The 16797-nt window shown below is 44.9% G+C and overlaps 1 protein-coding gene across 1 annotated transcript; it reads right to left on the bottom strand.

The window, feature by feature from the left end:
• Positions 1–12083: 12083 nt before the first annotated feature.
• On the bottom strand, positions 12084–16220 carry LOC122913303 (WD repeat-containing protein 87-like). The gene is made up of 3 exons (XM_044260070.1): positions 13402–16220; positions 12536–12713; positions 12084–12098 (listed from the first exon to the last, which is right to left on the bottom strand). Exons 1-3 carry the CDS (start codon positions 16218–16220, stop codon positions 12084–12086), a joined length of 3012 nt encoding a protein of 1003 aa, XP_044116005.1.
• Between the last annotated feature and the right edge of the window lie 577 nt (positions 16221–16797).

Here is a 16797-nt window from a genome sequence, read left to right on the forward strand (position 1 = left end):
GGTGTAGAGCAGTGAAGGCCTAGGTATGAGCAATGAAGGTATAGCTTTAAGTAGTTAGTAGAAGACACTGACAAGAAACAGTAAAGACTGAAATCCATCATGGTCTATGCGACATTCCAACGCATGTGGTCCTTATAGCCAGCTTCCCTAGGAAACGGTCCCAGTTGTGTTTTAATTCAATCAGGTACTGGTTTCGGCTGTCTCCTAATGGAGGTCCTGCGGCCAGAAGCGGCTAGACCAGGGATGTGGAGGGGATCACATTAGATCAGTCAGGAGGAAACCTCACAAGGGAGTCTTAAGATTGGCAGCCATCCTGGTGAGTTAGGTGGCTGTCCCGTGCCCAAGAGAGACAGCTTTATATAAGAACAGGAACAGAGAGAGGACATCAAGTTTCTGGGTCTTATTACCATTCTTGGCCCCCTAGAGACACTTATCAGTGGGAATTTTCTCGGTTCCCTAGGGACAAGCAACAAAACAGGCACCAAAAAAACAAGAGAAGGACAACCAATGACAATTAACAAGAACACACTCACACGGCCTCAGTCCACACTAAGACAAAGCCCCATACACTTAACAAACAGCACAACCGACAAAATTCCTATGCATTTAACAAACAGCACAACTGACAATAAAAACAAGATGCCTGACCGCCTAGGGGAGACCACCTAGGGGACTTGAACCCCCTGGCTGCCTTGGGGGATCACAAATCCCCTGGTGACGGCTTAGAGGGACTCCAACCCCCTGAAACAGCGGGGGACTCAAACCCAAGCCAACAAACACACAAATTCGAACGGAGTTTTCTAACACCCACCGGCTGGTCAGCCACACCACATCCACAGGCGCAGTCCCACTCACACAACACTCAGGATCCTTACCTAGCCATCAAAACGGCGTCCACTGTGGACGTCGTTCTGGCACCCTTTCGTTGGGGACGTCTCCCGCGACTTCCAGTTTCCTGGGGATGTCTCCTGCGACTTCCAGTAATGGAGCCTCCAGGGTCGCAACCCTTTCACCCACCCAGATGAGAATTCTTTACCAGATCCAGATAGGGACCTTCAGTCCCTCCAGGTGAGAAATTTTTCTCCAGACTGAGGTGGCCAATTCTCCTTCCGCGGTTTCTTTAGTTAAACCTTGGTATCGGGGAGTTGTCTGTGTCTCTGAGGAGGCTCTTAAATCTCGGTGGGACCTCCAAATGTTAGGGTACGGAGCCGACCACCCCTCAAATGGACAGAGGACACTCACGATAATGCAAGTCACACATTGAGGTTTATTTCCAGCTAGCTGGAGTCTGAGTATCTGCCCGACGCAGCAAGCTTCTACAAGGACCCCGAGCACTCAAAGCCAAGGGTTTATATAGCATTTTTAAAAAAACATCCAACTCACAGTAATTTTCCATCACTTCAGAGACCATACATACTTTTGGTTTGCGCCTCTCCCCGCAATGGTGGTTTAGTAAGATAAGCTCTTTTCAACATCTGGTCCCTATGGCGTAACTGCCTAGCCCTGGTGGTTTAAGCTGATTAGCTGCTGCCCGGGTGTTGCAGGGTGGGGTACTTTCTTGGAACTAAAGCAGGGTGGGGGTCCCTGGTAGTAAAGTAGGGGAAAGTTCAGCCCTTGGGCCCGAGATGGTTGCCCAAGCTAAGATGGCTGTACTTATGCTAACCTACTCTTATACCCTTTGGTTCTCAGACCTCTCCCGTGAGATCTGTCTCCTGCTCCATGGTTCCTTCTCAATACTCCCAAGCTTCTGATCTCCTGGACTACCAAACCTTTTTCCTCAGAATTTGTCACCTCCCTCAGGAGTCTTGATTTCTGATGCCCAAGATCTTCTCTTGGGCTTCCAAACACCCCCTTCAAGCTCTAGCTCCTTTCTTGCTCTTGCAGAGTCCTTGAGCTCTGTTCCCTCTCCCAAGGTACCCTCAAACTCCCTTGAGGTCCCAGGTCCCTCCTCTAGCCTTCAGTTCCTTTCCTGTGTTCCCAGTACACTAAAATAGGCATACCCAAAATCTCCTCTGGGCCTCTCAATGAGCCTCATTTGCACAGGATAAAGTTGAGGATTAGAATAAACAATTGAAAATTTAATGAAACAAAATAATACCTGAGGCTTAGAGAAGTGAAATCACTGGCTCAAGATTACATGTCAAATTGAAAGGCAGAGATTCAAATCCTATTTGATTCTTAGACCTCTTATTTTCATCTACACACTTAAGATAGCTACATCTCCCTTTAAAATAGCTATCCATTAGAAACAACTATATTCCAGAAATTGTGTTAAGTGTTTCATTGAGATAGGCATCATTATTACCGTTTTACTTTGAGGAAACCAAAAGCTAAGATTAAGGAACTAATAACTGGCAGAAAAAAGAACTGGAATGAGAGTTCTTTCAAATTCAAAGTTGGCATTCTTTTTCTTTTTAAATAGCTTTAAGGGGTGCCTGGGTGGCTCAGTGGGTTTAGGCTCCGGTCATGGTCCCAGGGTCCTGGGATTAAGCCCCGAATTGGGCCCTCTGCTCAGCGGGGAGCCTGTTTCCCCCTCTCTCTCCCTACCTGCCTCTCTGCCTACTTGTGATCTCTGTCTGTCAAATAAATAAATAAAATCTTTTTAAAATTTTTTTTAAAAATAGCTTTAAATTTACCGCACTGTTTTGTGAACATTTATAGTTTACCAGCCCTTTTACCTGAGAGGCAAAACTGGCTGAGATTATTATTATTCCCACTTTATAAATGAGGGAAAATGTTCCAAGAGGTTAAGTGATAAGTCCAAGATTAAATCATCCATGTTCAAGTCAAGATGCAATCTTTTTCTTGTGAATACATAGCTGAGACGCTTTTCTCCACTAGCTCACTCTCTCTCCTCTCTTTCCATTTTTATGTGAATTCAGGTTTTGACCCTCTCACTGTGGAGCTCATCATGTCCTCAAAGTTGGCATTCTTAATCCTTATTTCACTCTATTTCCACATTATGTAGATGAGAACACTGAGGTTTAGAGACGTCCAGGAACTTCAGATCAAAGGTTGTGAAGGGGCAAAATTACAGGTCTTTTCTGCTTCCTCTCAGATTAATGCTAAATAAATAAAAGCCCAACTGCACCACTCTCCCCCTAGGAACCTTTGAGGAAGGAACTATTAAAAAAAAGAGCTCAAGGACAGACTGTTCTACCAAAATTTGATCAAATGCTGGCCTCTACCATCCAAAGGATGTACCCCACTGACGGAAAAAACAATTGGGGGAAGCCTGGGTGGCTCAGTTAAGCAGCTGCCTTTTTTTTTTTTTTTAATTTTTTCAATTTATTTATTTTCAGAAAAACAGTATTCATTATTTTTTCACCACACCCAGTGCTCCATGCAAGCCGTGCCCTCTATAATACCCACCACCTGGTACCCCAACCTCCCACCCCCCGCCACTTCAAACCCCTCAGATTGTTTTTCAGAGTCCATAGTCTCTCATGGTTCACCTCCCCTTCCAATTTACCCCAACTCCCTTCTCCTCTCTAACACCCCTTGTCCTCCATGCTATTTGTTATGCTCCACAAATAAGTGAAACCATATGATAATTGACTCTCTCTGCTTGACTTATTTCACTCAGCATAATCTCTTCCAGTCCTGTCCATGTTGCTACAAAAGTTGGGTATTCATCCTTTCTGATGGAGGCATAATACTCCATAGTGTATATGGACCACAACTTCCTTATCCATTCATCCGTTGAAGGGCATCTTGGTTCTTTCCATAGTTTGGCGACCATGGCCATTGCTGCTATAAACATTGGGGTACAGGTGGCCCTTCTTTTCACGACATCTGTTATCTTTGGGGTAAATACCCAGGAGTGCAATTGCAGGGTCATAGGGAAGTTCTATTTTTAATTTCTTGAGGAATCTCCACACTGTTCTCCAAAGAGGCTGCACCAACTTGCATTCCCACCAACAGTGTAAGAGGGTTCCCCTTTCTCCACATCCTCTCCAACACATGTTGTTTCCTGTTTTATTAATTTTGGCCATTCTAACTGGTGTGAGGTTATATCTCAATGTGGTTTTAATTTGAATCTCCCTGAGGGCTAGTGATGATGAACATTTTTTCATGTGTCTGATAGCCATTTGTATGTCTTGATTGGAGAAGTGTCTGTTCATATCTTCTTCCCATTTTTTGATATGTTTGCCTGTTTCATGTGTGTTGAGTTTGAGGAGTTCATTATAGATCCTGGATATCAACCTTTTGTCTGTACTGTCATTTGCAAATATCTTCTCCCATTCCGTAAGTTGCCTCTTTTTTTTTTTTTGACTGTTTCCTTTGCTGTGCAGAAGCTTTTGATTTTGATGAAGTCCCAAAAGTTTATTTTCGCTTTTGTTTCCTTTGCCTTTAGAGACATATCTTGAAAGAAGTTGCTGTGGCTGATATCAAAGAGATTACTGCCTATGTTCTCCTCTAGGATTCTGATGGATTCCTGTCTCACATTGAGGTCTTTTATCCATTTTGAGTTTATCTTTGTGTACGGTGTAAGAGAATGGTTGAGTTTCATTCTTCTACATATAGCTGTCCAGTTTTCCCAGCACCACTTATTGAAGAGACTGTCTTTTTTCCACTGTATATTTTTTCCTGTTTTGTCAAAAATTAATTGACCATAGAGTTGAGGGTCCATATCTGGGCTCTCTACTCTGTTCCACTGGTCTATGTGTCTGTTTTTATGCCAGTACCATGCTGTCTTGGTGATCACAGCTTTGTAATAAAGCTTGAAATCAGGTAACGTGATGCCCCCAGCTTTATTTTTGTTTTTCAACATTTCCTTAGCGATTCAGGGTCTCTTCTGATTCCATACAAATTTTAGGATTATTTGCTCCAGCTCTTTGAAGAATGCCGGTGGAATTTTGATCGGAATGGCATTAAAAGTATAGATTGCTCTAGGCAGTATAGACATTTTAACAATGTTTATTCTTCCGATCCAAGAGCATGGAATGGTCTTCCATCTTTTTGTGTCTTCTTCAATTTCTTTCATGAGTGTTCTGTAGTTCCTTGAGTACAGATCCTTTACCTCTTTGGTTAGGTTTATTCCCAGGTATCTTATGGTTCTTGGTGCTATAGTAAATGGAATCGATTCTCTAATTTCCCTTTCTGTATTTTCCTGAACCTCATCAAATCTATCTATGAAAGACCCACAGCAAATATCATCCACAATGGGAAAAAGCTTGCAGCCTTCCCATTGAGATCAGGAACAAGACAAGGATGCCCACTTTCACCACTCTTGTTCAACATAGTATTAGAAGTCCTAGCAACAGCAATCAGACAACAAAGAGAAATAAAAGGTATCCAAATTGGTAATGAAGAAGTTGAACTCTCTCTCTTCGCAGATGACATGATTCTTTATATGGAAAACCCAAAAGACTCCACCCCCAAACTACTAGAACTCATATAGTAATTCAGCAACATGGCAGGATACAAAGTCAATGTGCAGAAATCAGTGGCTTTCTTATATACTAAGCGGCTGCCTTTGACTCAGGTCATGATCCCAGGGCCCAGGAATCGAGCCCTGCATCGGGCTCCTTGCTCAGCAGGGAGCCTGCTTCTCCCTCTGTCAGCTCTGCCTGCTCTGCCTGCCACTTCCCCTGCTTGTGTACTCTCTCACAAATAAATAAAATCTGACAAATAAATAAAATCTTTTTTTAAGAAAAGGAAATACAATTGGCCCTGTTAGGACAGAGGTTATCTGCTTTCTGTATCTACTTTCAGTGGGGATTGTAGGGTTGGAGAGGAAGAGATTTAAGCCAAAATGTTTGTTACCAATGAGAAATGTCATTTTATTCAGTACAAAGTAGCAGGCTTCTGGAACTGAATGAGTACAAGTTCTTGTCTAGCCTCACCTTGAAGTGGGGAAAATGGAAGGAGGCTTAAAATCCATGATCAGGCTTATTTCCCACCAAGACCACAAAGTCCTCATGTTAGGCCAAATCATAGAGTAGGAGTAGGAATGTTGGGCCGCCCCTCAACAACGTAAGAATTGGCTTGTGGTAGGTTTTTCCAGGCAAGTTCTAGGAATCCATACTGAGCGATGCCCACAGGTTGGATAGTGTGCACCCTGCTCTTCCCAGGCAGAGGTACAACATTATGGAACTTGAGAGGACCTGCAGGGGCATGGGAATGACCACAAAACAGGCCACAGAATAACCGTTCACCAAGTACTAGCTCCTGAGCTTTCAGGGACTTTTTGAACATGGTCTCTTGGGGTTGGAATTCCTTTCTCTGCAGCAACTCTAGTAGAAGCCTCTGGATTTGGGGGGACTTAAATTGGTACAGATCCATGAGTTGGTAAAACTGTTCCATCCAAGCAGCACTGTCTTTTGCATAGTGTTGCTGCAACATCCGCAAAACATGATACACTGCCACAAATGTCTCCCATTGGGGCACCTCTTCCTTTTTTTTAGAGATGGACTGTGCCTTCTTCAACTTGGGCATTGTGAGGGCCCTGTCTTTTCTCTTAAAAGCTTTAAGGTCATTCTGGAACATCAGTGCTAGGGTTTGTTTGTCCACAGAAGCATGGGCACCTGTGAAAATCTCTCTCGCAGCAGGGTAAAAGTGCTTCATGTCCATCTCTTCCAGAGCATTGGATAGCTGCCGTACCCGTGCACTCCTGTAAGGTTCGCCTAAAAGATGCCACTTTATAGCCTTTGGGACTCCAGTTCTCTTGGTGGTTGATGCTGACACTGGTGAAGGTATGGGCAGTGCCTTGAGGGACAAAAATTCCCTCTTTGCCTTGTGAAATTTGGGGAGCTCTTCCTTATCGCTCAAGACCTGGAGCTCTTTCTGGAGTATCAAGTCCAGAGATTTTTTATCGACAGAGGGATAGACAGTTGTGGGAACATCCTTTCTGATTGGATGAAGGTGCGGTATCTCCTTAACAGCACAGGATAATTGTTGTGCCTGCTTCTTCCTATAGGACTCTGCTAAAAGATGCAAATTGAGAGCTGCTGGGGTTTGAGACCTCCTGGTAGCTGATGGGAACACTGGTTCAATGATAGGGAATGGCTCTAGCTGGCTGTGTTTTTCTTTTCTTTTAATTGGAGGGATCACTTTTAAGTGCACTGGACTCAAAACATCCTTATGTTGTGGTGTGTCTGTGTGACTTACCACGAGGTTCTGCCTGAGGTGTTTAGCAATGATTTTAAGATTGCACAGAGGCATCCATTTTGAGTATCCCTTTGCAGTGAAGCCTCTGAGGAGCTGGTACAGTCTATGGAAACTGTCCCTGGAAAGCTTCTCTCCTGCTTCTAGTCTTATTAAAGCATTGTTAATCCAGTCCTCATCTGAGAAGCTCGCTTCTGAGTAGCATGGCCTTTCAGCTGGTATAGAAGTAAGGGATGGGGCTGGAGCTGGCCCTGGGGCCTGGCCTTCAGTTTTCCTCACTAGGGTATCCTGGTACTTAAAGAACCACTTCCACCTAGCACCTTTGGGCCAACGCTCTGGTTTCTGTGATTTCATGATAATATCAGGTAAGTGGGACTCTGGCCTGTGGAGGACTTCTGGGATCTGGATCTCTAAGCCTATTCCCATATCCCTGGCTTTCTCCAAGAGCACGTCCTCTTGTCTTCCCCAAGAACTTGTCATAGGGTATGCTCCAAGACGTTTACTTTCCTGTCCTTCCAAATCCAAATGAACCCCCAGCACTTTCATGGGCATTCTCTTTTTTTCCAAGGCTACTGGGAGGGGTATTTTGAAAGGGCTCTTTAGAACTGTTGGCCACATGACCTTATCCATAAGTGTGGGATCTCTCTTTCCATCAAGCAATCTTTCTTTCTTAAAAGGCATTTCCCTTCTTATTGTACCCTCCCTTTTCTCAGCAAGAGCCTTATCTTCTGGTAAGCTCATGTCTTTCTTGGGGAGCTCCATTTTCAATACTCTCTCTTCTGAGTATATCACCTCCATATGTCTGCTCTCCACATCCTTCTGCCTTTCCTCCTTTTCCTCCTCCTCCTCTTCCTCCTCTCTTTTCTCTATCTTCTCCATTTCCTCCTCTTCTCCTTCCTCCTCACTCGGGCTCTCTTCCTCCTCCTCCTCACTCACCCTCTCTTCCTCCTCCTCCTCACTCAGGCTCTCCTCCTCCTCCTCCTCACTTGGGCTCTCCTCCTCCTCCTCCTCACTCAGGCTCTCCTCCTCCTCCTCCTCCTCACTTAGACTTTCTTCCTCCTCCTCACTCAGGCGCTCCTCCTCCTCCTCACTCAGGCTCTCCTCCTCCTCACTCAGACTTTCTTCCTCCCCCTCACTCAGGCTCTCCTCCTCCTCCTCACTTAGACTTTCTTCCTCCCCCTCACTCAAGCTCTCCCCCTCACTCAGTCTCTTCTCCTCAATCAGATGCTCCTCCTCCTGTGGGCTCTCCTTTTTCTTCTTACTCAGCCTCTCTTTCTCTTGAGTCAACCTCTTTTCCTTTTTCCTTCTTTGGGTTGAACTCTCTTTCTTATGCTTCTTAGCCAAGTTCTCCTCCAATTCTTCTTCACTCAGGCTTGCCTTCTTTTTCTTCCTAATCAGATATTTCCCTTTCTCTCTCCTGGGCAAAATTTCTTCCTCTTCTCCTTCCTCAGCGATGCTCTCCTCCTCTTTCCCCTTCTTCATTGGACCGCCCTTTATTTCCTCAATCAAACTCTCAGATAAGCCTTCAAACAGAGTCTCTCTGATACTCTCTAGTAAGTACTTTAGCTGAGTTTTTTCTGGTTTATCCTTCTTAATTCTCCTTAAAAGTTTCTTTAGCTGCTTTTTTCCTAACAGATTTTGTTCCTGGACTTCCTTTAATATACTCTCTATCTGGGCTTTATCTAATAGTATCTTTTCCTGGACTTTCTCTAAAAACCTTTGGTTCTCCTCCAAGCTCTCTCCATCAGTCAGTGTTTTCCCTTTGGTGGCCAGTCTGTCATCATCTACTTTTCTCCCTTCCTGATCCAGCTCCTTCTCTTGTTTCATTATTTCACTCTGTTCCTTAAAGAATTCCCACTTCTGGCCATCCATTCCACTCTTCCCCATCATAGAAGATCTCTCTTCCTCCGATATTTCAGTTTCTTCCGGGGGTACTATACTGCTTTCTCTAACTATTTTAGATAGGATCCTCAACAGGTAACTCTCTCTCCTCCTTATATCTTTTAACATGGAACTAGCCTCTTTTTTTTCAGAATGAATCCCTTTCTCCATATCCAATTTCCTCATTGCCTGTATTCTCTCCTTTTTGGTTTGTTTCTTTTTTTTCTTTGCAACACCTGTCTCCTTGATCCTAATGTCATAGGTCGGTATCCTCTCTTCCTGGGACAGTTCCTCCTCTGTCATAATCTCTTTCTCTTCCTCAGTTTTTTTCTTTCTCTTAGTTATGCCCATTCCCTTCCTGGCTACTGCCTTTTCTTTCTTATCAACATGCCTCTCTTCTTTGGCAAGTTTACTGTCTTTCTGGGTCAGTCTTTTCTTCAGTGCCTTTCCCCCTTTTTCCTGGGATGTTTTCTGCATTTCACTAGTGTGTTCCTCCTCTTCTACAGACAATTTCTCTTTTTCCCAGGCCAATTGTTTTCTTTGATCGCTATCTTTCTCCTCTTTCTGAACCCATATTCTCTCCTCCTGGGCCTGTTTCTGTTCTTCTAGGGCTAGTTGCTCTTTTTCATGGGTCTTTTCTTTATCATCAATGGATTTCTTATCTTTCCTAACCCATTCCTCCTCTTTCTTAGCTTGTTTCTCTTTGGCAGGGAACACTGTCTCAATTTCCTCTATCTTTTTTTCCTCTTCCGGGATCAGTTTCATTTTTGCTCTGGCCTGTTGTTTTTTTCCCTCAGTCTGTTTCTTCACCTTTTGAGCCAATCTCTCCTCTTTCTCCTCCTGTTTCTTGTCTTTCCAGGCCTGTTTCTCTTCTTCTGGGGACCACTTCTGCATTTCTCCAGCTTTTTCCTCCTCTCTTAATTCTGCTCTCTTCTTTCCCCAGGCCCATTGCCTCTTTTTCTTGGCTGTTTCCTCCTCTTTCTGGGTCCTTCTCTCCTTTTCCACAAGATTTTCTTCTTCTTCTAGGCTCAGTTTCTTTCTTTTCTGGGCTAACCGTCTGTCCTTGGCTTCTTCCTCTTCTTTCTTAGTCTTGTCTTCTTTCTCCTGTTTCCCAACTTGTTTTTTCTTTTCTTGGATTTGTTTCTTTTTAGAGGCCACTTTTTTCTCCTTTTCTGACCATTCCTTCTTTTCTGGAGTCATTTTAATTTCTTGCTCTCCCAAGCTGCCCCTTCCTGATGCCCATTTTCCTTCTTCCACAGACAGTCCCTCCTCTTCGCTAGACAAATGTTCTTCTTTCTGGGCCAATTTATGCCTTTCCTCAACATGTTTCTCCATACCCTGTATGTATTTCTTCTCTTTGGGGGACTTCTTCTTCCTGTCTTTAACTTGTTTCTTTAAGTGCAGTATTGGCTCCTCTGCATCCCAGGCCAGTTCCTCCTCTTCCATACCTGGTTCCTTCTCTTCTTCACCTGGCTGCTCCTCTTCCTCTGCCAGCTGTTCCTGTTTCTCACCCAGCTCTTTCTCTTCTTCACCCAGCTCCTCTTTCTCACCCAGCTCCTCCTCTTCCTCACAAGGTTCCTCCTCTTCCTCACCCAGCTCCTCCTCTTCCTCATAAGGCTCCTCCTCTTCCTCACCCAGCTCCTCCTCTTCCTCACCCAGCTCCTCCTCTTCCTCATCCAGCTCTTCCTCTTCCTGGGACAATTTCCACTCTCCCCAGATAGGCAGTCCCTCTTCCTGGGACCAAATGCCTTGTTCGTGGGCCATAATAATCTTCTCCAAATCCCTCTTACCCCTTTTCCAAGTCCCACTTACGCCTGCCTCCCTCGCCTCCCAGGTCACTCTTTTTCTCTCCCTTAGTTTTACCCCTTTTCCAATCCCTTTCTTTTCTCCTAAGAGTAACTTCTGCTCTTCCTGGGTTACTTGGTTTTGTGGGGAAGTTGCTGTTTTTTCCTCCCAAGCTATTTTTTCTTCGTGATGGGTCAGTTGCTCCTTTCCCTTCATTAATTTCTTCTCTGGCATACTCGGTTTCCTTTTTTCCTTGGCTGTTTTCCCTTCTTGCCTGGTTAGTTTCCTTGCTTCTTTTTTAAATTTCCTTTTCTCTAAGACTAGTTTATCTAAGAAAACAACTTTCTTTTTCTTCTTTGCCTTGTACTTTGTTAATCCTTTTTTGCCCCTTTGCCCTCTCAATTCTGTCCCTTCTTCCTCAACAACATCTATATCTGCCTTTTCAGTTATAATGGATGGTTCTTCTACTACTTGTTCATCCAATTCTGATGAGTCTTTTAGAAGGGGGCAGATCTCTTGGAAGAGTTCCCAGCTGGGCTTTCGGGGAGCAAGCATCATCTGAGCCAAGTTGACCAATTCTTGTCCCAGATCCCTTAACATTCCTGGATGGGAACTTGCTATCCTTGAGGTGACAAGAGAGCAAATATCATCCCTCCAAGATTTGGTATCTGATCTACCCGTGCGTCCAGGTGTACCAGCCAAACCTCGGCCACTCTTTCCACGTTTCTTCCTTGTATCTTTTTCTTGTTCAGTAACCTGCGTGACTTTTTCCTTGGGCTCTTCTGCAATTGTCTTCGAAATGACCTTCAAGTCTTTCTCCTGTTTCAGCTTCGCAGCTACTTTCTCACGACTTTTTTCCAGTGCCCTTTTCCAAAGCCTACTCACGCGTTTGTGTCTTTCCACCTTAGGGAACACGTCTCCATAATCTTTCATACCACGTTGATCTATGGCCTCCATAACCTCTGTGACCTCCATGTGACCTCCTCCTTCTCCTTCATGTCTTTCCACCTCAGGGAACACCTCTCTAAAATCTTTCATGCCATGTTGACCTATGGCCTTCATAACTTCTGTCACCTCCATGTGGCCTCTTCCTTCTGTGGTTTCTATCACAACCTCCTCTGATTCAGGATCCTTTTGAGATTTGGCTGGGCTGAAAGTACTTAATGGCAGTTCAGGCTCTAAGGCAACATCCTGGGTGTCAACCTGCTCTGATTTCCTGGCCTCTCTTTGTTCACCTTCATCCTTTGAAGGCACCAACATAGAGCTAAATTGTATAGACTCTGTCTGTCTTGGCTTTCTGGAAACTCTCAGGTCCTTTTTAACTGCAGAGACATTGGGAGAAAAATAGGTAAGAAAAAAACAGAGGTTCTGAGCGATATCCTTTTTATTATGTAGTCCAATGAACACCCATAAGAGGTATAAAGGCAAAGGGGACTGAGGCTTTATGGTACAGAAATTCTTGCCATTTCATCCCAGCTTCCATATCCTAAGGAAGTAAGACCTTGGTATTTGTTGTGATATATGTGTTTCTTTCCCAGAAAGGTTGTTTTCAGGAACAGTATCTCTATGTAATTATGTTCCCACTAGTGTCATTTTAGATACCCTGCCCTATTGACCCTGTCTTTTTGTGCCCTGAGGTGCGACCCAAATATACCCCATATATTACCCCATACGTACTAAGTTCTTTTCTCTTTGCTTGAACATATGTCTTTCTTTTCTTTTCTTTGGTGATCTCTTCAGGTATGACTATTTGTTTGACAAGGGCCTCAGGTTTACCATCCATTGCTATGTCTAAATAAAAAGTAGGCTGTTGGTCTCTATATGACAAGGTCAGGTTTTCATTTAGCTGCTGCTCCACCTGAGTAAGCAGGCACTGGATATCTTTAGCTTTGATCCCCAGCAGCTGGTCCAGAGAGGTATCTCCAATAAATTCCCGCCTATAAAAGTCAAGAAGAAAGAAGGATGACACCAAGTCAGTGACAAAACAAGACTTGGAGGAGGAGGAAGATGAGTGAAGAAGGGAGAGAGACAGGGAGGAGGAGAAGGAGAAATTCCAGTTGAAGAGACAGGGATAAAGTAGCCATTTAGGGCAGAGTAGTCTGAAGTAAAGGATGGGTAAAGAAGAAAGAATCAAATATATCAAGGAATAGAGCTGCCAGATACAAGATGATTTTTTGAAGATTTTATTTGTTTATTTGACAGAAATCACAAATAGGCAGAGAGGCAGGCGGTGGGTGGGGGTAAGCAAGCTCCCTGCCGAGCAGAGAGCCTGATGTGGGGCTTGATCCCAGGACCCTGGGATCATGACCTGAGCCGAAGGCAGAGGTTTTTGCCCACTGGGCCACCCAGGCGCCCCCAAGATGCTTTTTTGGTTGGTAGATTTGTGGACTTGAGTCTTGATGAATCTTAAGGAAGTGAAGAAGTGACAGGCAGGCTAATCAACAGTTAGAAGAAGAGGGGTAAGCACCAGGGAGGGGGTGGGGAGCAAACAGAAACAAAGAACATAGTGGGAGGAAAAGAATAAAAAGAGAATTGTGAAGAAAGAGGATAATTTGTATAAAAAGAAAGTAAGAAAAAAGGTTAGGAACTAGAAGAAACAAAAGGGTGAAAGCCACTCCAACTTACTGCATTTCTTCTAAAGTATCTTGTTTCTTCAGCAGGCTTACCAGCATAGTCTTAGTTTGGATGCCTGTGACTCTTATTAGAAGATATAAGGCCTTAGCCCGCACCCTTTCATCACTGTCCACCAATCCCATAGCCAGTGGAATAGCAAAGAGATGGCTTAGGACACCTAGCCTCTCCAGCCCCTCCCAGGCTAGCTCACGGATGCATGGATTGGGATGAACTGTATCTTCCATCAGGCGACAGGAAGCCTCAGAGTAATATCTTGGAGATACTTGATATGTGGCAAAAATTTGTGCCAGGACACTAATGTATGTCTTATATTGGTCTACAGAACAGTAAATTGTGAGGCTGAGGATGGTCTCAATTAAGCTATTTATAATTCCTTCATCGAATTTTCTTTCAGTCCAATTTTGGTTTTTCAGGCTTACTAGAACATCACAGAAATTTCTTTTCCGTTTCTTGGATTTCTCCCTCTCTCTTCTCATTGAGATGTTCTCTTCTGGTAGAGGCATAGGTGACAGTGTCTGGTGTCTGACGAGTTTGGTCATGTCCCAGTCTGTATCTCGGTACAGATCATAGCGTAAAAAGATTGGGGTACCTTCAGGCCAAAGGCGGGCCCGGATAACTGAGTTGGGGATGTAGCCATCAGGAGCAAAGGGCCATTGCTGCCCTTTACCAAAGAAGCGACATAATATATGGTAGGGATTCAATCCATCCCAGCCAGCAAGCTGTAACTGAGCAGGAACGATGTGTCGGGGACGATTTTGCTTGGGGTCAAAAGTAACATCCTTGTCCTCCAAAAAGTGTGATTTAGGTCCCATTTGAATCACAGCGGACATATGTCTCTCTTCCTCTACAACATGGGGCACAGTATTGTCAAAGGCAATGACCCGTTTATTAACAAGGACCTCTAGCCCCTGTAATTTCTTCAGCCCTTGTCCAAGGTAGACAAATCTAGGTACAAATATGTTTTCAAAAGAAAAGAAGAAGCTAGGCAGGAAGGGTTTAGGGACTTCTTGTATATCATCTACATTGCTTAGGATAGCTAGGTGTATCAACTGAGCAGGAGGAAGCAATTTTAAGCAGGATACCAGATAAAGACTCTGGTTGAAGGTCAAAAGCAGGTCACCCCGATTATTGGCAAAGCAGAGTGGGCCAAAATGCAATGCTGAATCCAACTCAGTTAGGAGTCTACCATGGAAATCCCAGATCCGGACTGAGCCATCAATGGCCCCTGTGACAAAAAGTTTCAGGGAAGAGCAGACATCAAATGAAGTGATGTCACACTGGTGCAGGCATTTTGTCCCTTTGTCTCCCACAGACCCTTGTTTTGCTTCTGAAGATTTGGGAAAATCTTGGTAGTGCCAGAGACGCCAGCAGCAGTTCTCAGTGATGGCACCCACAGAACCTGGCAAGAGGATCACATGTGTGAGGGGGCAAGCACAGAGAATTTTGTTCACGGGCTGCAGGATTACCTTGTTCTTCTGAAGCACAGCTTCTGTCAGGTATATAATATCATCCATGCCATAGGAACAGAGTAAGGAGATTTCCTGGTGACCTTCCAAGGTAGACAGTGCCAAAACTGCCCCAGAGTGAACAGTCTTTTCTGTTCGGGCACAGCTATAGTGGGAGAGGATTCTCACAATGCCACTGTCATGCCCACAGAACATCAGTCCTGCTAGGCCCATACCCAAATGGGACTGTCCATAGGCCAGGCACCTTACTCTATCCCCATAGTTCACTGAAGTGCATACCAGATACTTGGCTGTGCAGGGAGAGCGCGATGCATCAAACACCAGCACCTCTGAACCACCTGTTGCCACAAAGAGCTCTTCTTTGTCTGTGTCATAGGCCCAAGCCACAGCCCTGTCCATGACAAGGAGAGGCCAGGTGATAACCAGGAGATCTCCTGTTACTGGAGACAAGAAGCGTAACAAACCATCCTTAGTGGCACAAAGGATCCGAGTCCAGTTATGGCCACAGCAGACCCGTTGCACCTGCTCAGGAGCGGAGCCACAGACATTGAAGAGGCTATAAAAATAGGGCAGGTGGTGCAACGAGAAAGTTTGGGTAGTCTGGCAGAAAAAGGTGGTGTCATCAATGAACTGCAATTGCTGCAAATCCTCATCAATATTCAGCTGCCGCAGCAAGTTCCCAAAGGCAAGATTCCATTCCTTTACAACGCCTTCTCGGCCTGCTGTGAGTAAGGTGTAGGTCTCTGGCCGGCTGTAAACACATATCACTGATGAGGAGTGGGCTTGGAAGCTGTGGAGGAAATTACCCTGGTCTAGGCTCCAGGCATGGATCTCTCCATCCTTGTTTCCAGCATAGAAATAGCCCTGAGAGACACAAGTGAAGCAGCAGGTGATGAAAGAGCCATTGGCTGTGGGAGTGAACTTTTTCCTCTCTTTCAGCTGGCCCTGACCCTGGTGAGTGAAGACCCTCACCTTATCCTCACAAAGAGCCAGGAGGGAGCCCTGGGGACCATTCAGGGAAAAGCCCTGTACAAACTCATGGTCAGACAGCAGCACTGTTTGTGCCATCTGGAGGCTCCTGCTGTTTGGTAAGATGAGCCAGGTAACCACGGCCCCCAAGGTACCAGAGAGCAGTATCTCAGCTTCTGAGTCATAGCAGAGGCAGCTGACGGAGAAACGACAGGGCACTGTGCCCAGAAATATAAATGCTTGCTGGTGATCTTCGAAGAGCCACAGGCGCGTGTCACCACAGTAAGCAATTAGCATGTGGTGGGAACCTGTGTGGACCATTGCTTCAACGGGTGGCACTTGATCCATCACAGAAAACTTCATCTTCTCTATCATGCCTCCCATTTCCGTATCTTTCTTCTGTACCCAAAGTACTGCCTAGAAGAGGATCAGAGATGAAAACTTGACATGGAGGCAGATTATCCCAAGAGTGAGGGGTTGGAAGGGTTGGATGTTTAGAAGCCCGTTCCCTCCTATAAGACTAAGGAAAGCCTGGGAGCACCTGGGTGGCTCAGTCAGTTAAACGTCTGCCTTTGGCTTGGGTCCTGATCCCAGGGTTCTGGGATCAAGCTCCGCATCAGGTTCCCTGCTCTGCAGGGGAGTCAGCTTTTCCCTCTCCCTCTGCCTCTACACCTGCTGTGTGCTCTCTTTCTCGCTCACTCTCTCTTCCAAATAAATATATTTTTTTAGAGACTAAGGAAAGACTGAAAAGCTTGATTTGGAGAGTTTCCTGGTACTGGGTTTTCGGATATGTGGTAGAAACAGGATGCTTAAGGCTCTTTCCTTGACCTTCAGTCTGCTTTCTGGGGAATATGAATTCTCTGGACCTGATGACTAGAGGGGTAAAAGGATTGTTGCATCCGGGTCAGATTGGGATATGGAGCTTGGTATTAAAATGAGCTAACTCAGAATC

The sequence above is a fragment of the Neovison vison genome, chromosome 7 (genome assembly GCF_020171115.1).
Source record: "Neovison vison isolate M4711 chromosome 7, ASM_NN_V1, whole genome shotgun sequence".
NCBI lineage: Eukaryota > Metazoa > Chordata > Mammalia > Carnivora > Mustelidae > Neogale > Neogale vison.